Source organism: Saccostrea cucullata, unplaced genomic scaffold, assembly GCF_032062105.1.
Source record: "Saccostrea cucullata isolate Sc308-1 unplaced genomic scaffold, CSIRO_AGI_Scuc_v1 ctg204, whole genome shotgun sequence".
In the NCBI taxonomy this organism is placed as follows: Eukaryota; Metazoa; Mollusca; class Bivalvia; order Ostreida; family Ostreidae; genus Saccostrea; species Saccostrea cuccullata.
Window position 1 is genome coordinate 559,125 of NW_026940736.1, and position 23,226 is coordinate 582,350.

The window sequence follows — 23,226 nt, forward strand, 5'->3', positions numbered from 1 at the left end:
GCTTGTAACGTGTCAGAGTGGGTGGAGTCAGCTGTATAGTGCGGGTAAACGAAATTTACATATCAAAATAAACAAATAAAAGGTATAAGTATAACGTAATATTTTTGTGTTCTCGGGCAAAATGCGTTTTGTCGACCCTCGAACCAAACTGCCTGAGGTCGTTACAATTTGGTTCTTGGGTCCGACAAAACAAATGTTGCCCTTGAACCCAGTCAATAAATGTTTATCATTGAATGTTTTCAAAAAAAAAATCTGAATTTTCATTTCAGTGAGTGTTAGTGGATGTTTTAATGATCTGATCAGGTGCTTCATTCCAAGGTATCAATTTAACATTCCCCTTCAATCATAAGAGTTTTTCACTCAACTCCACGTATGAACTTTTTTTTAAAGACAGTTAATCAGTGAATGAAGATTCTCTGGTAAAAGGTGTTACAGTATGTATTTATGGTTCTACCGATGAAGTGATTGCGGACATATCATTAGGGGCCCATCTGGTGAATCTCACACGAGAGAGGGGGAGATACATTCCGAAAACCGACAGATTGCTACTTTGTATATAAATGCACGACCTTGAAAAACTGCCAAAATTGGATTGTAGCGTAGTTCTTTAAACTGTTGAAATCTCATTTTCATCTTTGACTGGAGATTTTCTTCTTGAAATATACAACCCCTATTTTTCCATGGTACGGGTGCTCAAATATCAAAACAGCAATAAACACGAATTCATCAAAATATTCCCGGTGGAGTTCAAACATTTCCAGCTGAAACCAGCTGCAGTGCCGTTTTTAAAGGGTCTTTGTCCATAAACAATTCCATTAGAATGGTTTATTAGTTATTAGTTCAGTAATGTGTAGAAAGAATCAATGTACCCGGCTTTTCATATTAACATAACTTGCATTTCAATGTTTATGGATGAATTGTCCCCCCCCCCCCCCCCCCCCCCCCCCCCGAAAAAAAAAACTATCGAGGATTGAACCATTTTATATTCCTGCCAATTTTCCCCCGAATTTGCTGTCCGATTTTATTAAAATTTTAAAAGATTAATGGAGTTTAAAGTAATGCAGGAAGTTCAACACCGGAATTAATCTAGAGCATTATCCTTCGTGTGTCGGATGCCTATTTTAATGAATAAAGAGAAAACCCCCATTTTAATTACAGAAATATAAATTATGATACCTATTTTAAAAAATAAACAGAAAAAATTATCATACATTGATGAAAACAACTTGTAAAATTCACAAATCTTTAAGCAAATGAAGATAAGGGTTTGAAATATTCTTTATCTTTAAATAGTTTTACCGAAGTCAAGAGTATTATATAACGATGATTCAAAGTTTTCACAGCTTATCTCGAAAATTATGTTCTACTTCAATTTTTGAAGAAGAAAAATAACCACTGACGGAGCAGGTTTTCCCTGGAAAAAAATCCCCTGTGAGCACAGACTGAATGGAATCTTATTTTATACAGAAGGTTTATCTTTGTTTATCCGTCAGCTTGTTACACTTTCTCTCAAAAAAAAAAAACACGTCAAAAACTCCTAGCCATTAAAGAAAAGAGAATTTCTGATATAGGGGAAAACGAACGCGAAAGTGAAGGTAAACATAAAATATTCTAGATATTGGAGATGCTGGGATGTTTAACAACACTGACTGTTGAATTTATATCATTGGAATGGTAAGATTTTTTTTTATCAATTTGCCTTTCTTTCGTTTACTTTAATATTGAGTTTCATGTTTGTTAGTGTTGTTGTTGTCTAGGGGGTGGGGTGGGGGTGTCAATTAAGAAGGAGGCGCTGAGAGCTCTCTTTGTGATATTGTCGACCCATGATATAAATTGGAAAACTTTTAATTCACATCAAAGGCCTTGAGATCACTTTCCCCCCAAATAATTGAGGTGTTAAAAAATATCATTTTTTATACACCCCATTTATTAAAGTCGGATATTTAAGCGATCCAAAGGCCTGTGATTCACAGAACAACACAATCTTATTTTCTTATTCTCTATGTATAATAAGTACCATACCAAATTACATGTAACTGTTTTCATTACTCACATTAATATATTGTCAATTAAATGATAAATCTGCAATCGCCATGCTGCATAAATAAAATATGTTTGGAATAATAAATACATGTAACGAATAGTTTTTATCATTACGATACGTATTGATCTTGACCTTTGAGATTTGACATTGAGTCATTGTCATGGTACACATGCATTTATATGTCATCAAAAACCTGCTGCATACAAATCATTCCAATCAAGATTATGACACACTCCTGTGAATTATCAGAAACATCAAATACACATTCAAGTGTGATTTTATTCGAATCAAAAGGATCTAGAGATATAGCCTGGGAGCCTTTATTTTTTCTTTCTCTTTGCTAAGAGCCTTGGAGTGACATTGACCTTTAAATTGTAACCTTGAACAAAGATCATAACAAACAACGTCAACAACCTATAAAAGTCACTTGTGTACTTTTTGCTACATTAAGCATGCAGTTATTTTCCCACCAAATTGTTCTAATTCTGTCAGTGAGATACTCTTTTCGTTTTGAAAATTTTGTGTTTTAATTCTTTGTTAGATATCCCAAAGTTAAATGTTATCCAACGAACCCCGAGCTCTGATACTATGTCCATCCAGTACTTTGATTATTATCCCCTCTCGTCGGAGTTGGAAGGGATATAGTAACGCAACTGTGTGTGTGTTTGCCGATTAGTTTGTCCTTGTGCGAAACGGAAATGACGTAATTTGCATTGGAATCGATGTCGAATGCTCTCTTGTTTTATAGATTAAATGTTTGCTCTTTGCAATGCGATGATCCGCTCTGCAGTACCCATGCTTCTATTGGTCTATCTGTAAAATAATCAAATGCAAGATTTACAGAAGCTGTATTTTTATCCTAGATATGATAATGTGAAAGGATACATGCATGATATCATAGGATAAACCATGATAAACGATAACCACCCCCCTTTTTTTGTTGTAAGCCTGCTCGATTTGCTTAATGTTCTTTGTGGTGACACAATATTACATAGTACTACAGCACTACATAACCTGTCAACGCCTAGATACATGCCTAGATGCATGATGCGTAAAGCCGAGAGTAATTGTTATTTTGAGCATAAACTTTTTGATAATGAAAATCTGTTTGTTAATTATAGGAGATGCAAATGTTTTAAACTCTCTGTACTTAATTTAGGACACCTGAGTCATTTGATTTAAGCAAATTTTCATCGTGTGTAAAATACCTCTTTTAGTCCGATATATCTGACGTTTTCCAGGCTTTTGAACGATTTTGATACTAATATTCTACATGCCAGGAAAACGTCAGAACCGGTGCCATTACGAGTGCCTATGACGAAGACTGGGAATTCGCCGCAGAGACATAGTTCGCTGCTTCCAAATGGAAGCGGCATTTTCCGGTTGATTTTGGATAGTTGCGGACGGGATAAAATATCCTACTGACACAAATTATCAATAGTACAATTGATAATTTTAGTACTCACCAACATCATTTTTATGGAGTGCTTTTAAAATACCAGTTTACAGTCCGGTGAAGAAAATTTATCAGAGGTGTCGAGGTTTGTTTTCATTTCGTGTATTTTAAAATCTAGCAAGAGTAGTATCAAAATGTGGAGATTTCATCAATACTGATAGGAGCATTAGAAGCATTTTTCTATTGATAATTTTTGAGTTTGGTATTTAATTATTTCGATTCGCAAATATCGAAAATCAACTCTAAAGATGACAGAATTCCAAGTTTTAATAATGGAGCTGGTTCTGACATTTTCCTGGCACATAAAATATCAAAAACTTTATATTTTTTTCTTGACCTTGGGAATAGGAGTCAAAACTCTAATCATTCTTGGAAAAAATTATTCCTTGATAGATATATGAAATGAGATTACGTTTTCACCTCCTTTTTACCTCACATTAGTGCAAAAGTTTAAAACGTGAGGTATAATGTAGTTAGGCATAAAAATGTCATTATTTTAAAAACGATCTTCACATTATAGTGGTAGTATCTGGTGAATACAAGAATGGTGGGAAGAAGAAGGTTCCTTCACTCTTAAAAAGGTTTTACTTAGTAGTCATTTTTTACTTGAAATAACAAAGATCCCTTAGATAATTACTAAGCAATTACTTAAAATTTAAAATTTTGAAATATATGTCAATTACTAGATTCAAATGTTTTACTTGATTTTTGTATTTTAAAGAATTGTTTTACTTACACACTAAAAAGTTTTATTTAGTAATTTATAATTACTTAAATTTGTGTATATAAAAAACATTACTTGGTCTGTACTTACATTTTACCACTATTTACTATATAATTATTATTTTAGAACTGTTGACAAAGAATTTTGTCGTGTCTGTCTAGCTTCTCTCTGTTTGTCTGGTTATCCGCAGAAACTTTAAACTTGCCCATAACTTTTGATTTAGAAAAAAGCTTTGACTTTCATATTTTGTATTTTTGACAAACCTTTCTTTGTATCACCAAATTTGACCAGATTGACTCACTTATACACAAATATGTATTTTCCAAATCTTTTGAACAGTAAATACCAGACATCTGAAGAAAGTGTTTCCATATTTCACATTTTATGGCAAGACTTTTTTTACCAATTAAGACCTTAAAAGATAAGAAATCCCAATAATTTAAATTTGCATATAAGAAAAATTTAACCCTTGCTATGTTGCATACAGGGGCATAGGTGTTTCACAAACATATCTTGTTTGAATTGTATTTAATTGATTTACCTAAAACAAAAATTTAATTACTAAATCAAGGAGAATTCAGATCAGTAATTGCTTAAATATGGTAGTCTTATCACTAATTGTCTGTGAGGAGGAGTTATCTTTCTTCTAAATATTCCTTCATGGGAAAAAAAAAGTCACACTAATTAAAATGAAGTAAACATAAGTACTTGAAATGTTTAACCATTTTTACACACAAGTACAACTTATTCAAATTTTAAGGCTTTGAAGTTGGAATCAAATGTTTTATTGTTATATATAATAAAACAATTACAAAGAAATTGGCAAAAGAAATAGAAAATATAACTGTTTCCATCATAAGTAGTTGTCTTCTATTAAACTATTCAGAGGGCCCAATAAGGGAACTCTTATAATGAAATCTGTGGTAGTACTCACATGTGTGTCCTTTTTGCAGTGTTTCTAGTAAATAAGATTTTAAAAAAGAAAATGATAAATATTTCATTTTCTTAGTATTCTTTTGAGTAATAATAAGATTTAAATTAATTTTAGAATTACATTTACAGTAATAATTCATAAAATTTATAAATGAAAGCATATTATCTATAAATTTTATAATAATTTAACAAACAGTAGTACATTTACTAACTTAAAGTAATACAATTCCCAATGATTTAGTTATTCTAGTGAACTTAGTAAATCATTTTATAAGTAAATGAATTCATCCTTATTACTAATTATGTTTCAATTTTAATAGTTTAACTTGCTATTCTGACTAAATGGATTACTAATAATTACTAGTTTTTCTTAATCTAATATCTTATTTTAAAAACAACAAGTAAAACTTTTTTTAGAGTGTTGGGATTGGAAGATTTATCTCCATCCCTTAGCTAAGACATTTGTTTTTTTGTGTACCACAGCAGTATTTTCTGGTTTTGCAAAGGTTGCAGAAGTCAAACACTTGAGACACTTTTTTAATGCACATTAAAACAGTATAGACTGTCAGAAATTTTGACAAGGAATATTTCTTGTAGAACTGTTGACAAAGAATTACCCATTCTCCCGATAAATGTAGAGGTTTTATATGTAAGTACATGTACATGTATTTAGAAAAAAGGATTTTTTTTCTTTTTTAAATCCATTATGTGTTCAAGAAATTCGATTCTCAAAGTGGTGTTAATCAAATATGTATTTTCCGGAAAAAAAGGGGGGGGGAGAGAGAGAAGAAAAAAAGAAAAGAAAAGAAATGCAAATTTTATGGCACTTTTTTCCCAAAAGCTATAGTAAAATTAAAACATACTTTTCTACTCTTTATTCGACCATATCTCACGATGAATTAAAAACTAGGCTTTTTGTATCAGAAGATGATTCTCCAATTTGAATGGACCTCGCAATTTTCATCTCTTTTGATCATCTTCGCTAGCCAAGGGTTTTCGGTTCACTCCGCTCCCCATAAAATTGATGGGGAGCGGAGTGGACCGAAAACTCTTGGCTAGTGAAGATGCTTTTGATTGATCTGAAGTAAAATTACTTTGTTAAATTCCACACACAAGTCCTTTGAAGTTTGAATTTAAAGGATGTTGGAGTTCCTCACTGACGGCATCTACGTAGTCTTTGGAGGCCAGATCTTCCAGGAATATAGGTGGGCACTAATTGTGCTCCTTTTTAACCGATCTTTCTTTAAACAGAATGTATTAAAAAAGAAAACTTATACGTGATAAGACTTGCTGTGGACTTCAACACGTCATGTAAATATTTATACCTGTACACGTATCTACGACGTTTTATCAATTGACAACAGTTGCCTCCATTCTTGTCGACTAGATATATCCTAGTGAACTTGAAAAGACACCTCCGAATCTGTCACATCTGTTTCATATTTGAATGTTTAACTTACTATTGACGATAACGGCAAACTCACAACTAAATTTTGTGTAAAAATTAAGCAGCTTAGATTAATTTTTCCTTTTTTTAATTGCAAAAATTCTTTATTATAACTTTCTCGATACTCAGGAGCATGGTCTGAGTACGAAAAGTTGTCAAAACGAAGCAGGCTACTGATAGAAAAGTTGATATCACAGAGATTTCAATACCTTGTTTGAAATTTCTTTAAATCCACATAGGCGTCAGGCCATGTTATTGTTTTTCCCAAAAATATACTTAGTATAGACATTGAACATTGCTTCGTAGGTTTAGCCCCCCCCCCCCACTTTCCGCAGACACGTCGCAGTATAGGTTAAAAATAGGTAAAGTGGTGGTGTTTGGAAAAAAAATTTGTACTGAAGTTTAAAAAGGATTTTGTTTTTGGGAAATGGGTATTTCCCTTTTTTTTTTTTTTTTTTTTGCTTGTCAGGTTTCACAAAAAGATGTAACAAATTTTTTTTTACATAGCCCCCCCCCCCCCCACACTTTCAATTTGCTTCCGACGCCAATGATCCATGGTCATTAAAATGACCATGTAAGCCTATACAACCTATCCTTGGGTCGTATCTTTTTAAAAACATTTTTTACTATACTTTTTCACAATATTTTTTATATTTCATACTAATAGTCCGGACCTTTGTTTTTTATGCTTGATTTGACTTCGGAAAGCGCCGTCTACCTGATGCATACATAGGACTCACGGCAGGTGTAACCGGTCAACAAGGGAAGCTCAATCCTCCTAGGCCACTGATCCCACTCTGGAATGTCTAGGGGTCCCTGCTTTATAGAATAGAATATTTATTCAACCAATTCGGGCCCATAGTGGAGCATAAAGAAGAACAATGTCCGAAATCATCATAGTTATAAATAACAATAAACAGAACAAAAAAAACACGATTGTATTGTAATGAATAGAGAGTTAACTATCTACTTATATTATACTTTCATGTAAATTACTTGAATCTGATTCGTCGAGAAACATTTGATAAAAACACTACTACCCGCTGAATAATGAAGCCACGCCCTCCTGCGTAGCAACAGTCAACATTGCTTGACGACGGGTGGTATTCCAAAAAATAGCGACTGCGTGGAATTTATGCGCGCACGGTTCACTGTAATATGTATTCACATAAAACATTCAGTATAATATAATAAATATTGCATGTAGTTGAGTGTAACATTGAAAAACAGTATATAATGTCAACCGAATCAGGTTGACAATGGTTTTTTTGAAAATTTTAGTTACACTTTACATGCAATATTTATATAGTACTTTCAGGATGCATAAAATGTACATTACAAATAGCATATTTATACAATTTTTACATTGATTGAATGTTTTTAAAGGGGCCTGGACACATTGTAACTTTTATTCAGGTAAATCTAATGATCAACTAAAACTTAAGGGTATGTCCTCGAGTTATAAGTGAATTGCAGTGCTCAGAATTCTTTGTAGTGTCTTTCTGACATATTTTCTATTTATCGATAAAAATATGATTACTTGTAACTGTAAACAAGATCTCCAGAAATGACGTGTGACTCTCTATTCGGGGACGTTGCTTTTTTGACCAAAATTATACGTGTCATCAAAGAGATGACTGTTTGTTTCTTAAACTGCTGACTTCAGGGCATTTAAACAAGATCATACTGGAATTTTTGAAAGTAAGCCAAAGGTGTTGTAAAAAGAAAAACATGCGTATGCGTTGTTTTTTTTGCATGATATACTACACGTGTACTCGGGTGGCTGTCGGTGCACATACATAGATTTTTCTTGTTACTTTGGTCATTTATTTACATATGTTATCACTTTATCTTTTCATTATCATGGTTATAAATTTAACACATGCAAACTGCAGAACAGCTGAAATAGCACAACATTTGCAGGTCTATACATTTATCTTAAATACGTAATATTTATTGACATTTGTGAAAACGATGTTTCGGTATATAAACCAACATTTGCTGGGGGAGGGGGATAAATATAGCTACTGTATGTTTGACCAGGAAGTCCATTACAATTTCATGGTGAGAATTTCTATCTAATCAGTACAAAGATATATAGAAATGTAGATAACTGTGACGGGTATTTTTGTGTTTTGTTTGAGTGAAAGGAAAGTTGTCAAATTCTTAATTAAAAACGACTTTGTTGGCAGCACCCAAAAGTCCGATCATGTATAAAAATATTTTCAAGATCCGATTCTTTAGTCAACCTGGTAAGATATTTATTTTTCGTTGATACTAGTTGATGTAAGTTAAAATTACCTTGGTTTATTTGTAAAATGAAACAAACAAGTCTACTTTGTCGATAGGCAAGTTCCGAGACAAATCCTTACACATATGTATCCAGTATGTAGCAAATGTAGCACTACTAAACTAGCACATTTAGGGTCTATAGGATTACATTGAGCATCGACTTCAATTTAGGTCTATGCGTTGAATACATATTCATATACAGATGTGTGCCAAAACTAAAGATTATTTTATTTTATCTCTATAAATTTTATTGAAAACCAAATGTAGTTAAATCGCTGGCAAATGGTCATTTTTTTTGTCCAATTTCATTTTTTTTTCGGTACTTGAACCAGAAAATATGTAGTTATCTTGCTCTAAAAGATCATTACATATCTAGTTTTTAGGTAAAGATAGTTCATCACTTACAAAAGTTCTAAAATTCAAGATCAATGTTCACTATATAATTCATGTCGCACTTAAATTACAATATTTTTTTGAATATTGATGCTGATCAGATAAAAACTATTCTTTTTATCAAACAAAACAATTTCTTTTATTATCGAAAAAAGGACAAGGTAAGTTAATCTGAATCTGGGCCCTTATTTGGTGTAAAAATCAGAACACAGTAAAAACTGTGATAGTTTGTAGTTAAGAACTTCTATCGACGCTTGTTTTCAACCAGCGCTAATTTTCATTCAAAGCATGCAAATAGGCCACAACAGGGTGCAAAAATAGGATGTTTTCTCGAATTTTCTCAATTCTGGAGAATTTTGTCAAATTTGAAATACTTTTCACTTCGGAAAACATAGAGCACAAGCTTGCGAATCTGAAATTTTTACACACAAGACGCATCTAATACTAGTTTATGAAATATATATAAATTTGTTAGGTAGCAAAGCTTGTGCTCTATGTTTTCTAAAAGAAAATGTGCTGTAACATTGATTGAAATCCCCCCCCCAAGAGAAAATTTAGAAATTGGCCCATTTTCTGACCGTCCTGTGACCACTGTGTATCCCATAACTTAAAACCAATAATCCTTTTTGGCAGCGGTGATAAGTAGTTTTTAGTTTTTAAACTGTTGCATCATTCTAAAAGACACCCCAAACCAGGGGCCAAAAGGGGTCTTACCTTATCTTGTCCTTTATGGTAAAATTTGTCAGGAAATAGTGTCATTCCAGTGACTTTATAAAATGTTGTTTAAAATGAAATATATATAGATAAAAAATAAATTATCTTCACTTTTAGCATGCATCTGTATACATGTACTCGTATCATATCCATTTTCGAAGATAAGATATACTGATATCAATAATTTTGGGTGAGTAAAGAAAATGCAAATAAGAAGAAGCAGCAGCATGATCGCATTAAATTTTTACCATTATATAATAATACCCCCCCCCCCTAAAAAAAAATTATCACAAAAACTTATTTTTGTTTCTTGGTCTTTTAAAGCGTATCTGATCGAAACACTACTCTCCCTATAGTTTTTTTTTTAATCCCACATCATAACTCTTTCTTACCCCCCTCCCTCCCCAGTAACCACCCAGCACCTACCAGTAAGAACCGCAATTTTGTCAGATATTTCTTGTTTTAAAAGTATTTAAAGAAGTAACAATATCTTTTGACTGTACAGGTACCGATGGACATTAATTATGGTTAAATTGGTTTTCCTTCATTACATTGTTAATTATATTGATCGAAATAACATGGACTGAGCATGTTTGGATAAGAAACAATGATCCTGAGAACTATTAAAAAACTGGGTAAAACTCGGTTCAAACTGCTTTCGTTTTAGGCCAAGCTTAAAAATTCTTTGTTTGCAGTTGCCGTCCTATTATTTTTGAGCGTAGGTCGATAGGTAGGAGTGAATTTTTAAGGTAGGTACAGATTTTAGTAATCAAGTTTTTGTTGGATTACCAAAAGATTTTCATTGGGTTACTTAATGTAAATAACCTCCACTTATTTTATGCCACTTATTGACAGCAACAAAAATTAAAAAAATTGAACAAGTTTCAATATCCTAAAAATTTGACATTTCCAAAAAGAATTCTTTTCAAATAATGGCTGAAAAAAAGTTTTTGAGTCGGGTGCATTTTAGTGGGTCAGTAGGCGACTGCAAACAAACTTTTTTTTTTATTTATGCCTTGCAAAGCAAAAATGTTCGGGCTATGCAACAAATATTATCAAGTATCGAAATTTCAAATTTTGACAATTAGACAGAGGTGAAAAATGTGTATAAAAAATCGAATCAAAATAGTTTATGTAAGCATACGACAATTATGTAAGCATACGACAATTTCTAAAAGGGGAAAAAATTGAGTTGTTGCTACTCTAAAAAAAATAGAAATTATATTATACATCAGTATAATAAAACGCTTATAGCTCTTTTATCAAACCCTTGACAGAAAGTATAAATTTTTCGAAAATTTTAAGTGTATAATAAATTTTTCGAAAATTTTTGGAACTCTCAATTTGGGTAGGGAGTGGATCTAACACAGTCAAAAGATATTGTTACTTCTTTAAAATACCAAAATTAAAATTTGTATTAAAAAAAAAATTCTAAGAGGCAGATTTCATTTTCTATAGTTCAGTTCCATTTTATGGAGTAATATTTTTTGAAAGTGAAAATGAAACTCCGAAATCAGGATATTTGACATTCAAATTGTAGAGTAGATTTTTTTTTTCCTTTTGATGAAATAGTTTAAAATTTTGTTTAATATATAACTCAAGTTTTCAACAGAGCTGTAAATTTAATCTTATTTTTCAATCTTCCATCCATAATAACCATGGATGTTTTATTGCTATATTTCTTCGTCCCAGATAACGCAAACATTCATCGATTTATCCTGCTTTGACCTCTTGCTTTGACAATCATTATGTATATACCACAAGAACTTTAAAGTATGTGTGTGGTGTGTATGCGTGCTGTGTGTGTATGTGTTTGTTTTTTTTTGGAGGGGGGATAAGGGGTACACTCTCTGTAGTAAATTCTTGAAGACTTTTTTATACAGTTTCAAAAATCCGCACAAAAGAATTGAATATCTTTAAAATTAGAATTTTTTGACAACCGATAAAAAATTCATATTTTTTTCGTTACATTTATCAGTAGTTTAATTTTAAAATAAATGTCGGGTCGAGATCGACATTGAATGACTTTGCCTCCTTTGAAAAAAGTACTAATTTGACTTAGCGGTATTTCTTAGACTTATAGTCAAGATAGTTAGGCCTAATAAAGTCCAATGCAATAGAATTTTTCACTTCTAACTAATTTTTTATTCAAAGAAAGGTAACTCCTAACATTAAAATGTGCAAATTTATGGGGAATATTTTATTTTAAATCTTTGTCTTTGTAAACAGACATCAAGCGGCCAAAGGCAAGCGAAGATGATCGATAGACAATGATTTTTTTTTATAAAAGACATCTTTCTTGATCCTCGATTAACATATTCAAAATAATGGGAAAAGTCCGTAAAAATATGTTATTTACGCAAACGGAAACTGGGTGCAATATATCTAATCTCACGTTATCTTATGCACAATTTTTATGATGTAGCCAGTACAGATAGATTGATCAAATACAGTAACTTCTTTGTCTATCTCTTTTCAATTAAGGAAATATCTCCTACACTTTATTTCTAGAAATAAAAGTTCACTGCTCCCAGTGCCGCGATGTATCCTCATATCAATAAAAAACAAAGGTCAAACGCAAAAACAATTTAATACTTGGCCCATATTAGAGTGCACAATTTTACACAAATGTATTTTGTTTTTCTTCCTCTCTCTTTCACACGCTCATCGATTGAAAAGATTGTAAACACTGTGTGTGACAAGAGAATTCCAGTCGAATCCGGATTCGATTAACATTTGGGATAAAAACCAGTTTCAGCTGGAATCAACGCGTTATTCTGTATTATAACTTACCAAAGTTAGGAAGTCGTTGCACACACACAAAAATTCACCAGTAATATTGGCGATAATGTCCCCCCAATGGCAGACTTAAAGCTGGACCAGCGTCGCCATTCTTGGTGTAGGACTCTCATTTAACAGTGACTTAGCCGTAAGTTAATTTTAAATGCTAATATTCTTTAATTAATTATTTTATTGAAATTATAAAGAGTAAAAATATTTCCTCACTAGGCATAGTACTAAGCAATGGTTTGTTGACATATACACATACTGCTTCATTTTATTTTGCACGTAAATGTGTGCATGAATTTTGATCAAAGAGTTTTTTAAATCAAAAATTAGTATTTACCTCATGATATTTACAAAAAATATCCGAATTGAAAGAAAACCTCCGATTTTAGTCTTTTAGGGACAATATTTATTTAAAACCATTATAGAAACAGTCTGAGACGGCCTCCTTTATCATTATTATCGAAAATCAACATGGTTAAATACTTCGCTATACTGCACGAGAGTCTAGACGGCAAAAAAGGGGAGACTTTTTACAGGTCTTTGCAGAAACGGATCTCGTTAAAATTTTATCTGTTCTTGTATTTGATTAGTAAATTCGTTTATTTAAAAAAAATCAACATTTTGTACGTGACCATGTAGATATCTACATAGTAAATTTTGTTCAAAAGTTGTCAAAATATGACTAAATTAAACTTGTCCGAAATCGGTGTCACCTTTTTGCCTTCAGCTGTTTTGGTCACGAACGAGCGAGCTAGGGCATTTACATTTAGCATGCGCATTGCGTGTAACTGTGTTTTTAAAACTACGCAATTTGCAACTGTAGCAAAATGATCCAAGATCTCATCAAGTACATAAAGTACGACATGTACAATGAGAAGAGTCAGCATAATAATAAGGCCCCATACTACCCATAGTCCTCTGCGTCTCCATTTGGTACAAACCACAGGCCTTTAATGTTTCGCTTAGAAAAAAAAAATTGAGATGTTGAAAAAAAAAAAATAAAGGTATGCAAACTCTTTTTGTGGGCGTACCTACTTTCGCCAATAAAATTCTTTTAAATCCAATGCTTTACAATTTTACTTTCTATCAACATCTATTTAAATATAAACAATCTTCATTACTACCAAAGTTCATTCCGTAATTCTTTATACTTCTCGAGATATGTGTGAAATCAATTCCTAAAAAATTGACAATAATTTTTTTACTCGACATCAGCTTGGGCCTTCACTAATTGTAAAGCGGGAACAACTTGAAAAGGACAAATTTTCCCGGAATTTATATATAAACTCAAAGAATATTTGCTCATTTGCATTCAAGCTTTACAAGGTTTTTCTTTAATTTGATCATATGGTGTTACTAAGTCATAAACAACATTTTAGCGGTCTAATTGTTTGAAAATCGAAAGGTATATAATGCATTCCTGGGAAAAATTCGTTTCCAACGGAAAACCATGGCTTCATTTACATTCATAATCAACATGGCGGTAGTTGTTGATGTAGACGTTTTCAAATTAATTTTTCGCGAAAGGAATATTATTACGGACTTAACGTTACAATCTGGAGTAAGAAATCAAATTTAAATTGTTGAAAGATTTTGCAAATACTATGCAACTCTTCGCCGCACTTCAAACACCGTCTGTTTACATGTGAATGGCCAGGGGCCCAAGCTAAAATTGTCGAGTAAAAAAGAAAGTAGGTCATTTTTGAAATTGATTTCAGAATATCTTTCAAAAGAAATATATGGAATTTCGGAATGAGCTTTGGTAGAATTGAAGACTGTTTATCTATGAATAGAATTAAATAGAAAGTAGAATTTTAGAGCATTCGAATGAAAAATATTTTATCAGCGAAATTAGGTACCCAGTGTAAGAGTTCAGTACCTTTATTTTTTTTTTACACACACAATTTTTTTTAAGCGATCCAAAGGCCTGTGGTACAAACGAACTCTGGCGGAAGTTTGAATAAGGCCCCTAATATCATAACATGACGTTCATATGCAAAAATACAAATATGATGATAGGTTGTAATTAAGAAAAGATTGATTCGGACAAATACTTTAAAAAATGCACAAGTTTTTATCTTTCTTTTTTCAATGTTTACCTGATGAACTTTGAAAACAAAGGAAGTCAGAAAACAGCTGATCGGTCTATGACGTTTCAAGGTCACGCAAACAAGCGGGAACCGGAATTTACCGCGCGTGTGCAAACATTCCATATGATATTGTGGCGCGTAACTGGAATTCTTCCAGTAAGGAAGTAAGGTCTATCGTTTTAAAAATTAAGCTTGCGTAGCATATAGATAAGACCCTTTTTAATTAAAACAGCGTTAAACGGATAGTATGAATATTACCGCTCTTCGTCCACATCAATCTTAAACAAGGTTTGTAAACAACTTTAAGACAAAGTGCGATCACATTATTCAGTATCCATAGAAACATTCTTAGGCTGATTTATGTGTGAAAACGAAAAAAATATCCCTAAAAATATTAACGTAAGTACTGTATAACGGGTTTTCCTCTTTATTTTCCGATCATTTAATTTGTCGCCAAGCATCCACAATCTTGCAAAAAAAATCGATCGAAACCAATCTTTCTTGAAAAGGATGACATATTGTCAAAACTCGATCCACTGGGGAAGGGGGGGGGGGTTAGTGAAAAAATATATAAAAAATTAAAATTATTCCGTTTTGCCTGTAAATATTTTGTTAAAACATATCCAAAAATTGAAGTTTGGGGGCGCAAATGAGGGGGAAAAAAGGGCCACCCCTAAAATTAGGGATCTGAGGCCCAAAAGTGATATCTCGAAAAGTGGAATTTGTAATACTTCAAAGAAGGAAAGTTGTTCAAAATGACAAGCTTAATCTATTTATGGATTCTAGAGGTTTTGTAGGGTAAACATGAGGTCTACCGAAGACATTTTAAACATTTTCTCGACAAAACTAGGCCTATGTGTTATGCTAACTTTGACAATTTTAAGGGGGGGGGGGCAAATATTGCTTATTTTTGCATTAATTAACATAGCTTTAGAGGATTCCGCCATTTTTGGCCTGCGATTTACATTGAAAATGAAAGGTCTTCCTTTTCCAACGGAAGACCTACTGATTCTGATGATTAAGATTATTCTTTTTTTTCCTTTTCCTAGACGCCAACTTTGAGGCCTCATATTTCACTCATTTCTCAATGGATTTTGCTCAAATTTTCAGAGTTTATAGACGTTACTAAACTCTATCAGAATTTTGTCTAGCTTTTCAAAACTTCACTTCCGGTTTTGAGTTATTTCCCTTTAAACGAAAATTTATAGGCATTCATTTCCATACAAAGGCTCGGAAATGGCAAAAACTGGAGCAGAAATTTAACTGATTTTACACAACAGAAGGATTGAAGTTGTGCATAGCGGTTTTTGTTTTTTGATTCCTCTATTCAAAACGGTGCTATATAGGGGTCAAAAATTAGAACGCCTAAAAGAGCGAAAGTTTACACATATTTAGCTTTTTATCTTCTAAACTAAAAATATTTTGTGAAAACATATAGAATAAAATTTGTGCAGAATTACAAGATCTTTCAAATGATATCTCGAAAAAAGGGCTGACTCCTAAATTAAGGGATCTAGAGGGGCCAAAATTGTTTTCCAGATATCTCAAAAAGAATTGAGAATTTGTAATACGTCCAAGAACAAAGTTGTTTAAAATGTCAAGCTTAATCTATTGAAGTCGTCAAAATGCGTCCGGTGACGTCACTTCCGGTCAAACCGGAAGTCGTCAGAAAATGCATATTTTTGCCGTTCTTGACAAGTTTTTGGGTAACATATGTCACTGGAAGCATAAAACTGAATTTTCCGTCCGTCGACATCACTTCTGGTTAAGCCGGAAATAGCCAAAAATAGCTTATTTTTTAAGGTTTTGATGCAAAATTGAAATTATAAAGTGACTGGAGACGACTTAGCTCATTGTTTTCTTTTGTTGACGTCACTTCCGGTCAAAACAGGACGTAAGACCTACTCGTTGCTTTGCAACGAGCTTTGCTCTAGTTCTCTGTATTTTTACACCTCATGAGTAAGCTCATAGTCAATATGGAGCGCCAGATTTGCGAGGTCAATGTTCTCTTGTCATAGCCCTGTAAACAAAAGCAGAATGCCCCGTTTTCATTATCTGTTCCCTGATTTAGCCTTGATCTCGAACTTTTTTTACGATAAGGAGGTAAATATTTACCATTTGTCAAAGCATGTTACCTTAAAAACACCACCCTTCCGCGTGATATCTTGTCAAATGCACAATCGAAATGAGTAATTAACTTTTTTTTTTAAATTCCTTTTTTTTTTTTTTTGATGAATAAAATTGATCTATTTTTATCTACACAATTTTTATTTTAAAAAAAAAATCTATTGCAAGTACATGAACTTTTTTCAAAGATTATTTTCAAGTCATTTTTCGGATCTTGATTTGGAGTATTTGAGATATTCATAAAAAACGAAAAAAAAAAAAAAAAAGATTTGTATTTCAAATTTGTCGATCTTGTTTCGCCTAATATGATTTCATTGAATACCGTTAGGCGATCTTCAACTCTGTAGGCCTATATATTTAACTTTTTTAACGAAAAGAGGGTCAGGCTGATATTGTAAATATAAAAGCGAGATGAAAAATGCTGCTTTATCTACGTTAATTTCTTCATTTTTTTAAAAATATCTGGAATAGTTAAAAATAGCTACATATGTAGTAATTTTCACAGTTAATTTGTTATATTGACGAGAATAAAAATCATTGTTTTGAATTTTTTTTGTGTTTAAACGTGTGTTTACATGTTCAAGCGAATTATAAAGCGTCACACACAGAAGCAAAATGATGAAGTATATGAACATATTGTTTATGTATTAAAATTTTACAAATGGGATATAGGACAAAAGTTCCAAAACTCAATTCTCCCGCTCCCTACCAAAATGTGCATCAACCAAAACGACCCGACTCATGTTTTTATAATTAAAAAAAGAAGATATTCTAAACATTACTTTAACTATAATTGAAAAAGAAGATATTCTAAACATTACTTGATCTACTCTAGTATCTCCTCGGGTTAATTTTTTATGACAAAACACATTATTCATTTTTGCGGAAAAATTTAAAATATTATGACGTCATTCAAACGCTGCTAGAAAATGGTAAATAGAGACGTAGAGAGAAAATGAAGTGAGATCATGACATGTCAATGGATCTTAAGGAAAGTACCGAATAATGTAAATCATGTTTTGAAACTTCCTCTTGATAATTCTTTCGATTTGTAAAGATTATATTTTAGAATCGAATGATACGATCTGATATTTGTTGATTCGCAGTATTGAATTTGAGAGGAATGATGCGTTCACTGTTACATACCTAGTTTTAGATTCAATTCAAATTCTGAAGAATATATAATTATGTAGTTTAAAATTTGGTTATACCGTGTTAACTACTTTAAATTCTAAAGCAATTTTTTAAAAATATATCGTCTTTCCACAAATTTTATCTAAAAATAAACTTTGTTGTTACACTACTTTACATTTTGTGCAAATCGAATTGTGGTTGAGGAATGAAATCGATTCTGGAAGAGTTTGATTTAGTGACAACTAAGGAGCCATCGTTGTTTAAAATCTGTAATACTAATTATATTGGTACATCTGTGATATGAATGATAAATCATTTGTATTATACTTTATTGTTTGTAAACGTTATATCCGTATTTATCAATATAAACATACAAAGCCATTTTATTTTTTTTTTTTTATATGTACAAGTTATTTATTTAAAAAAAAGGGCGAAGGGGTACATAAAATTTCAAATCTATTAAAATCATTGTTTGTAAACGTTATATCCGTATTAACCAATATAAACATACAAAGCCATTTAATTTTTTTATATGTACATTATTTATTTGATAAAATTTCGTATTTAAATCTTGGTCCGCTACGTATCGTCTAATACATAATTGTTTTCTGTAAGTGATATTCACGGATTTAAAACAGAAGTTATTTTAAAAAATATTTTCATAAATATTTTAATTTTAAAAAATCAATGTCCATATTACTATTTACATCATGTAAAAATTTACTAAATATAATATGCACTAACATTTTTTTTTTTTTTTTTTGCACCTGTTTGCAACCAAAACAATATTTACATGTTTAATATCTGAGAAAATCCAAAATGAAAAAAAAAATATTTCAATGAAATTTGGCTTGTCTCTCAATGGTAAAATAATTTTTCGATAGCGGTGTACTCTATCCATGAAAAAAATTACTTAGAGCGCCAGTGCAGCCACATGTGATTTACTGTGTAGGTGGAAAATTATTTGTATATTTTACTTTTTTACGTGAATATAAAAATATTGCATAAATATTTTATTTCAAAGTCTTTCACAGATCTGTCCGCTGTCTATCTTCTCCTATATACAGATTTAGGACAATTAAAAAGATGGAACGAATAATCTCCAAAGACAAAGTGAAGGTAAATATAGAAAAAAAATATTGAACATTTTAAGGCAACATTTTTCAAAACGTTCAATGAATATATTTGAATTTGCATGCAGATTTATTTTTCAAAAAAATAATTTTACAAGTACAAAAAATCAATATTTTATTTTTTTTCCAGAAAAGCATTAGAGCTGCTTTAAGAAGGAAGTTACCGGCTGACCAGTACACAACCACTGTCGGATCCTATTGCGAGTGGAACAGGGACGTCGATTTGGACCCCCCAGACTTCGTAGAGGAGGCCCCAGAAAATGACAAGTACATTGAAAACTATTACGATGCCCTGCAGTATTCTCTGTATGAAACAAACTTCCCGGAAACCGTGGACAGAACGGAAGATCCCAGGACTACTCCACCTGCCTCGGGGATTTCCATCGTTGTAATGTCGTCCCCCGTGGAATGCATGGCCATTTTACTGGAAGGGGGTCGGCAGTGCCCCGGGGATATGCTTCTGGTCATGTCAAAGTCGTGGATCACAGTCGTTCCTAGTGACTTTGACCCCTCTATGAACAGCCTGTTCGTCCACAAAGCGATATCCTTTGACACGGGAGGTAGGACGTTTATTGACGTCTTCGATCCGCCCAGACATGTGACGTACTTCATGAATTTTTTCACGAGGGCCATTACAGAGGGCCAGACTGGAGATGGGGAGGAGCTGGAGGTCAATCTTGACTGCCCCATGTCCAGCTCGCTAAAACTGGTCAAAAGAACAGACGACAAGTTGTTTACTAGGATTCTGATGGCTGAAGCTGGTGTAGCTTACCCGGAAACTCTTGCTTTTGGTTACAAAATCCCCTACCCCTACAATGTACCTAACGATGCCAACATTAGGATTCTTAAGATCTCGACCAAAGAAGGGGTAGACAACCTCATACAGGAAGAAGTTATGTCTTTCTTAAACAAACTAGATGACGGCGTGGACAAGGTAATGAAACCCCCTTTTTTATCTATAATCACTCTTCAAAATAAAACTCATTACTCTACACTGATTCAATGAATTTTGAAAATACCTTAGGTACATGTAACAATGCCATCATAGTGAAGTCCCTTTTCTGATTCCTTTTATTGTCGTGTTCAGTTTTCATGACTGAAAGTGAAAATGTTTTATTCTACTTCAGATTGTAGTGAAACCGTCTGGAATAAAATGGCATGGAAGTATGGGAGTATCCTTTTACAACAGGATGGATTCCAAGGCTATTTGTGATGCGGCAGCTCTGCTGCTTCAGGCTTTGGATCCCGGAGACGGTGTTTTGGTAGAAGTGTTCTGTGGCCCATGCGAAGGTATATACTAGTATACGATTTGGGAGGATGTATAAAGCTAGAATTCTCGCTAAATTTAGCCGTTTTTGTCTTGAAAAAAATGATCATTGGATTATTATTTCTATTTGATAGATGATAACGCAATGAAGGACTTTTCGTTTCGTCTTCGTGCCAACGTCTGCCGAGGGCCAGGAGACGTACCAACCACCACCACTCTTATATGTGGTGTCGGCAAGAAAAACGAACCAATCAACGGCGACAATACTGTGCCGCAATCATTGCAGACGACTATGCGCCAGTGGGGTCTGGAGGCGGAGACGGAACGCATAGTGGAGACGATCAAAATAGGATCAGAGAAACTCCTTCAACGTGTGATCAACCATGAGAATTCACTTACCTTGGCCGAAAAGGGGTGTGTAGGAGCGCAGACAGATGTTATAGGTAAGACATAGTCTCCATCCATTCGGCATACCTCGGGCGATTTGTAACTTCATCTTTGATGAAGGCGACGGAATCATCCAAGGTTTTCTGAATGAGATTCGGAATCTTTTTTTTTTTAATAAAACACCATTAACAAATTATTTTTATTGTTGATTGTTGAAACCTACAATTTTTATTTGAATAGGAATTGACTATTTCCTGAGTAAGAGGGGTGGAAATTACATCCCATACGGAATTGAGGTCAACAGCCATGACTGCACCATCAACTGTCAGCTGTACGAGTTCATCAACCCCTCCCAGACCGGAAAATCCGTGGCCCCCCTGGTGGAAACAATGATAGAACGATCTCAGAAATTCATGGTCCAGGGTAAAAGGGTACTGGTCCTGAACTTGGGAGTCAAAAGCAAAAAGTTTATACTGGATGCTGCAATTAGGGACAATATCAGGGTAATTATGTTACATGTAGTTTGTTTTTTACGTACGTTATGTCATTATTATTAGAATATAAAGTATTTTTAAATCAAAGAATCTGGAAAAGTCTGTTTATTGTAAAACTGCTAAGAAAGTTTAGAACTGATAAAAGTAAAGTAACTAAAGACAGAGACTGGGGGAGGTGTCAGCAATTATATCGCCAGAAAGTGTAAATGATGTATTGAATTTTAACAAATCTTGCTGAAGGTGCTCATTATTTTTCTTCAGGTTATTCTATGTGATACTTTTCCGGCAGAGATGGCTCCTAAAGTCCACAGATACATCCAGTACGATTTCTTAGACCACACACAAGACGAAGAGCATGCGCAAAACATCATTGAAATCCTTCAAAAGCAGGAAATCATCATCGACGGCTGCTGCACTTTCTGGGAAGATTGTGGACCTCTAGCTGCCATCATTAATGAAAAAATGGGTCTGATGGGTGCCGGGGTATCGGGAGCAAGGAGCGCAAAGCAGAAGTCTAAGACGCACCAAACGCTATACAGTCGCACTGGGGACATTCCTCATTTTCCTAGAACACACTTGTACACAGAAAAATGTATTCATGTGGAAAAAGCCGAGGACCTACCATCCGCCGTGGCAGAAATAGGCCTCCCTTGCGTGTTGAAACTGGAGTTTGGTTCCAGTGCAGTTGGCGTGAAGCTGTGTCACGACTTGGACGAATGTACTATGTACTTCAATTCTCTTCAGAACCAACTTACCTGTGAAGCTGATTTCCCCGGAATTGGTCTCGGCCATGGAAACAGCATGATGGTCATGAAATGGCTCAGAGGGACAGAGCATGATGTTGATCTCGTGATCTACAAACGTAAGCTTATAGCAGCCTTTGTATCGGACAACGGCCCCACACGACCGGGTTCCTTCACCGAGACCGCAGCCTGTATGCCCTCCTGTCTACCTCCAGATAAGATCGGCCAGATCGTCACGGCAGCCTACCAATGCTGCACGGAGGTGGGGCTAATCAACGGCGTCTTTAACGTAGAAATGAAGATGTCACCAACGGGACCGAAACTGATAGAAATCAACGCCAGAATGGGCGGCTTCTACAACCGACACTGGATCTTGAAGTGCTATAATGTTGATATGGTCAGGTGCGCCTTCTTGATAGCCTGTGGATTAAAGCCCGTTCCTCCCAAGGAGAAGCCATCTTGTCATATCATGGGCGTGATGTGTATACCGTCACAGCACGCTGAGGTCTTCAAAAGCCAGATCTGGTCGGAGACATTCCAAAATGCCCCGGACATTCTCTATACTCTGATTGAAGATGATTTCAGCCATGCCACTCCCGAGACCGAGGAACCAATGTGTAATATAGCCGTGTGCACACCTAGTAGGGCCGCATCCAAGGAAAAGCTTTTGATGATCTGCGACGCTTTCAAAGTTACAAACAATGAATACGATGTCCCGCACTATGTCTCAGAGTTTAATTGATGATCAAAATTGCTGTATTTTGTAAGTTTGAACATTTTTTTCATGTTGTAAACAATTTAATTGATGCACAAATTGAAAAAATTGCTGGCTTTTTTTGTTTGTTTGTTTGTTTGGTCATTTTTATTATTTTGTATATATACAATTTGACGGAAGGACAAAAATCCTGGGCTTTTTTGGTTTGCTGAACATTTCATGTTGTATATCATTTAACTGAAAGACAACATTTCTTCTTTTTTTATGTCGTATACAATTTTACTGAAACACGTTCAGGTTGTATTCGAAAATTGATCGTTGCACCTTTAGAAAATTTGCTATC

The 23,226-nt window shown here is 33.7% G+C and overlaps 1 protein-coding gene across 4 annotated transcripts; it reads left to right on the forward strand.

Annotated features, from left to right (window-relative positions):
- Window positions 1-1,634: 1,634 nt before the first annotated feature.
- Window positions 1,635-22,980, forward strand: LOC134256171 (carnosine synthase 1-like). Of its 4 annotated transcripts, none has more exons than XM_062738808.1 (7): window positions 1,635-1,674; window positions 19,169-19,263; window positions 19,408-20,211; window positions 20,405-20,567; window positions 20,679-20,987; window positions 21,172-21,434; window positions 21,687-22,980. In XM_062738808.1, the coding sequence occupies exons 2-7, from the start codon at window positions 19,231-19,233 to the stop codon at window positions 22,908-22,910; spliced, it is 2,796 nt and encodes a 931-aa protein (XP_062594792.1). In that variant the 5' UTR covers window positions 1,635-1,674; window positions 19,169-19,230; the 3' UTR covers window positions 22,911-22,980. The 4 variants fall into 4 exon arrangements, with proteins under 4 accessions (XP_062594792.1, XP_062594793.1, XP_062594791.1 ...); XM_062738809.1 differs by having other exon boundaries at window positions 1,656-1,674; window positions 19,179-19,263; XM_062738807.1 differs by lacking the exon at window positions 1,635-1,674 and adding an exon at window positions 12,712-12,932 and having other exon boundaries at window positions 19,179-19,263.
- Window positions 22,981-23,226: the final 246 nt, after the last annotated feature.

What these genes read in the sequence shown, in the direction of transcription:
- LOC134256171 (XM_062738808.1), top strand. Translation starts at nt 19,231, where the DNA reads ATGGAACGAATAATCTCCAAAGACAAAGTGAAG. An exon ending in TCTCCAAAGACAAAGTGAAG is followed by an intron (nt 19,264 to 19,407) that starts GTAAATATAGAA and finishes TTTTTTTTCCAG; the next exon opens with AAAAGCATTAGAGCTGCTTT. An exon ending in GTTCTGTGGCCCATGCGAAG is followed by an intron (nt 20,568 to 20,678) that starts GTATATACTAGT and finishes TCTATTTGATAG; the next exon opens with ATGATAACGCAATGAAGGAC.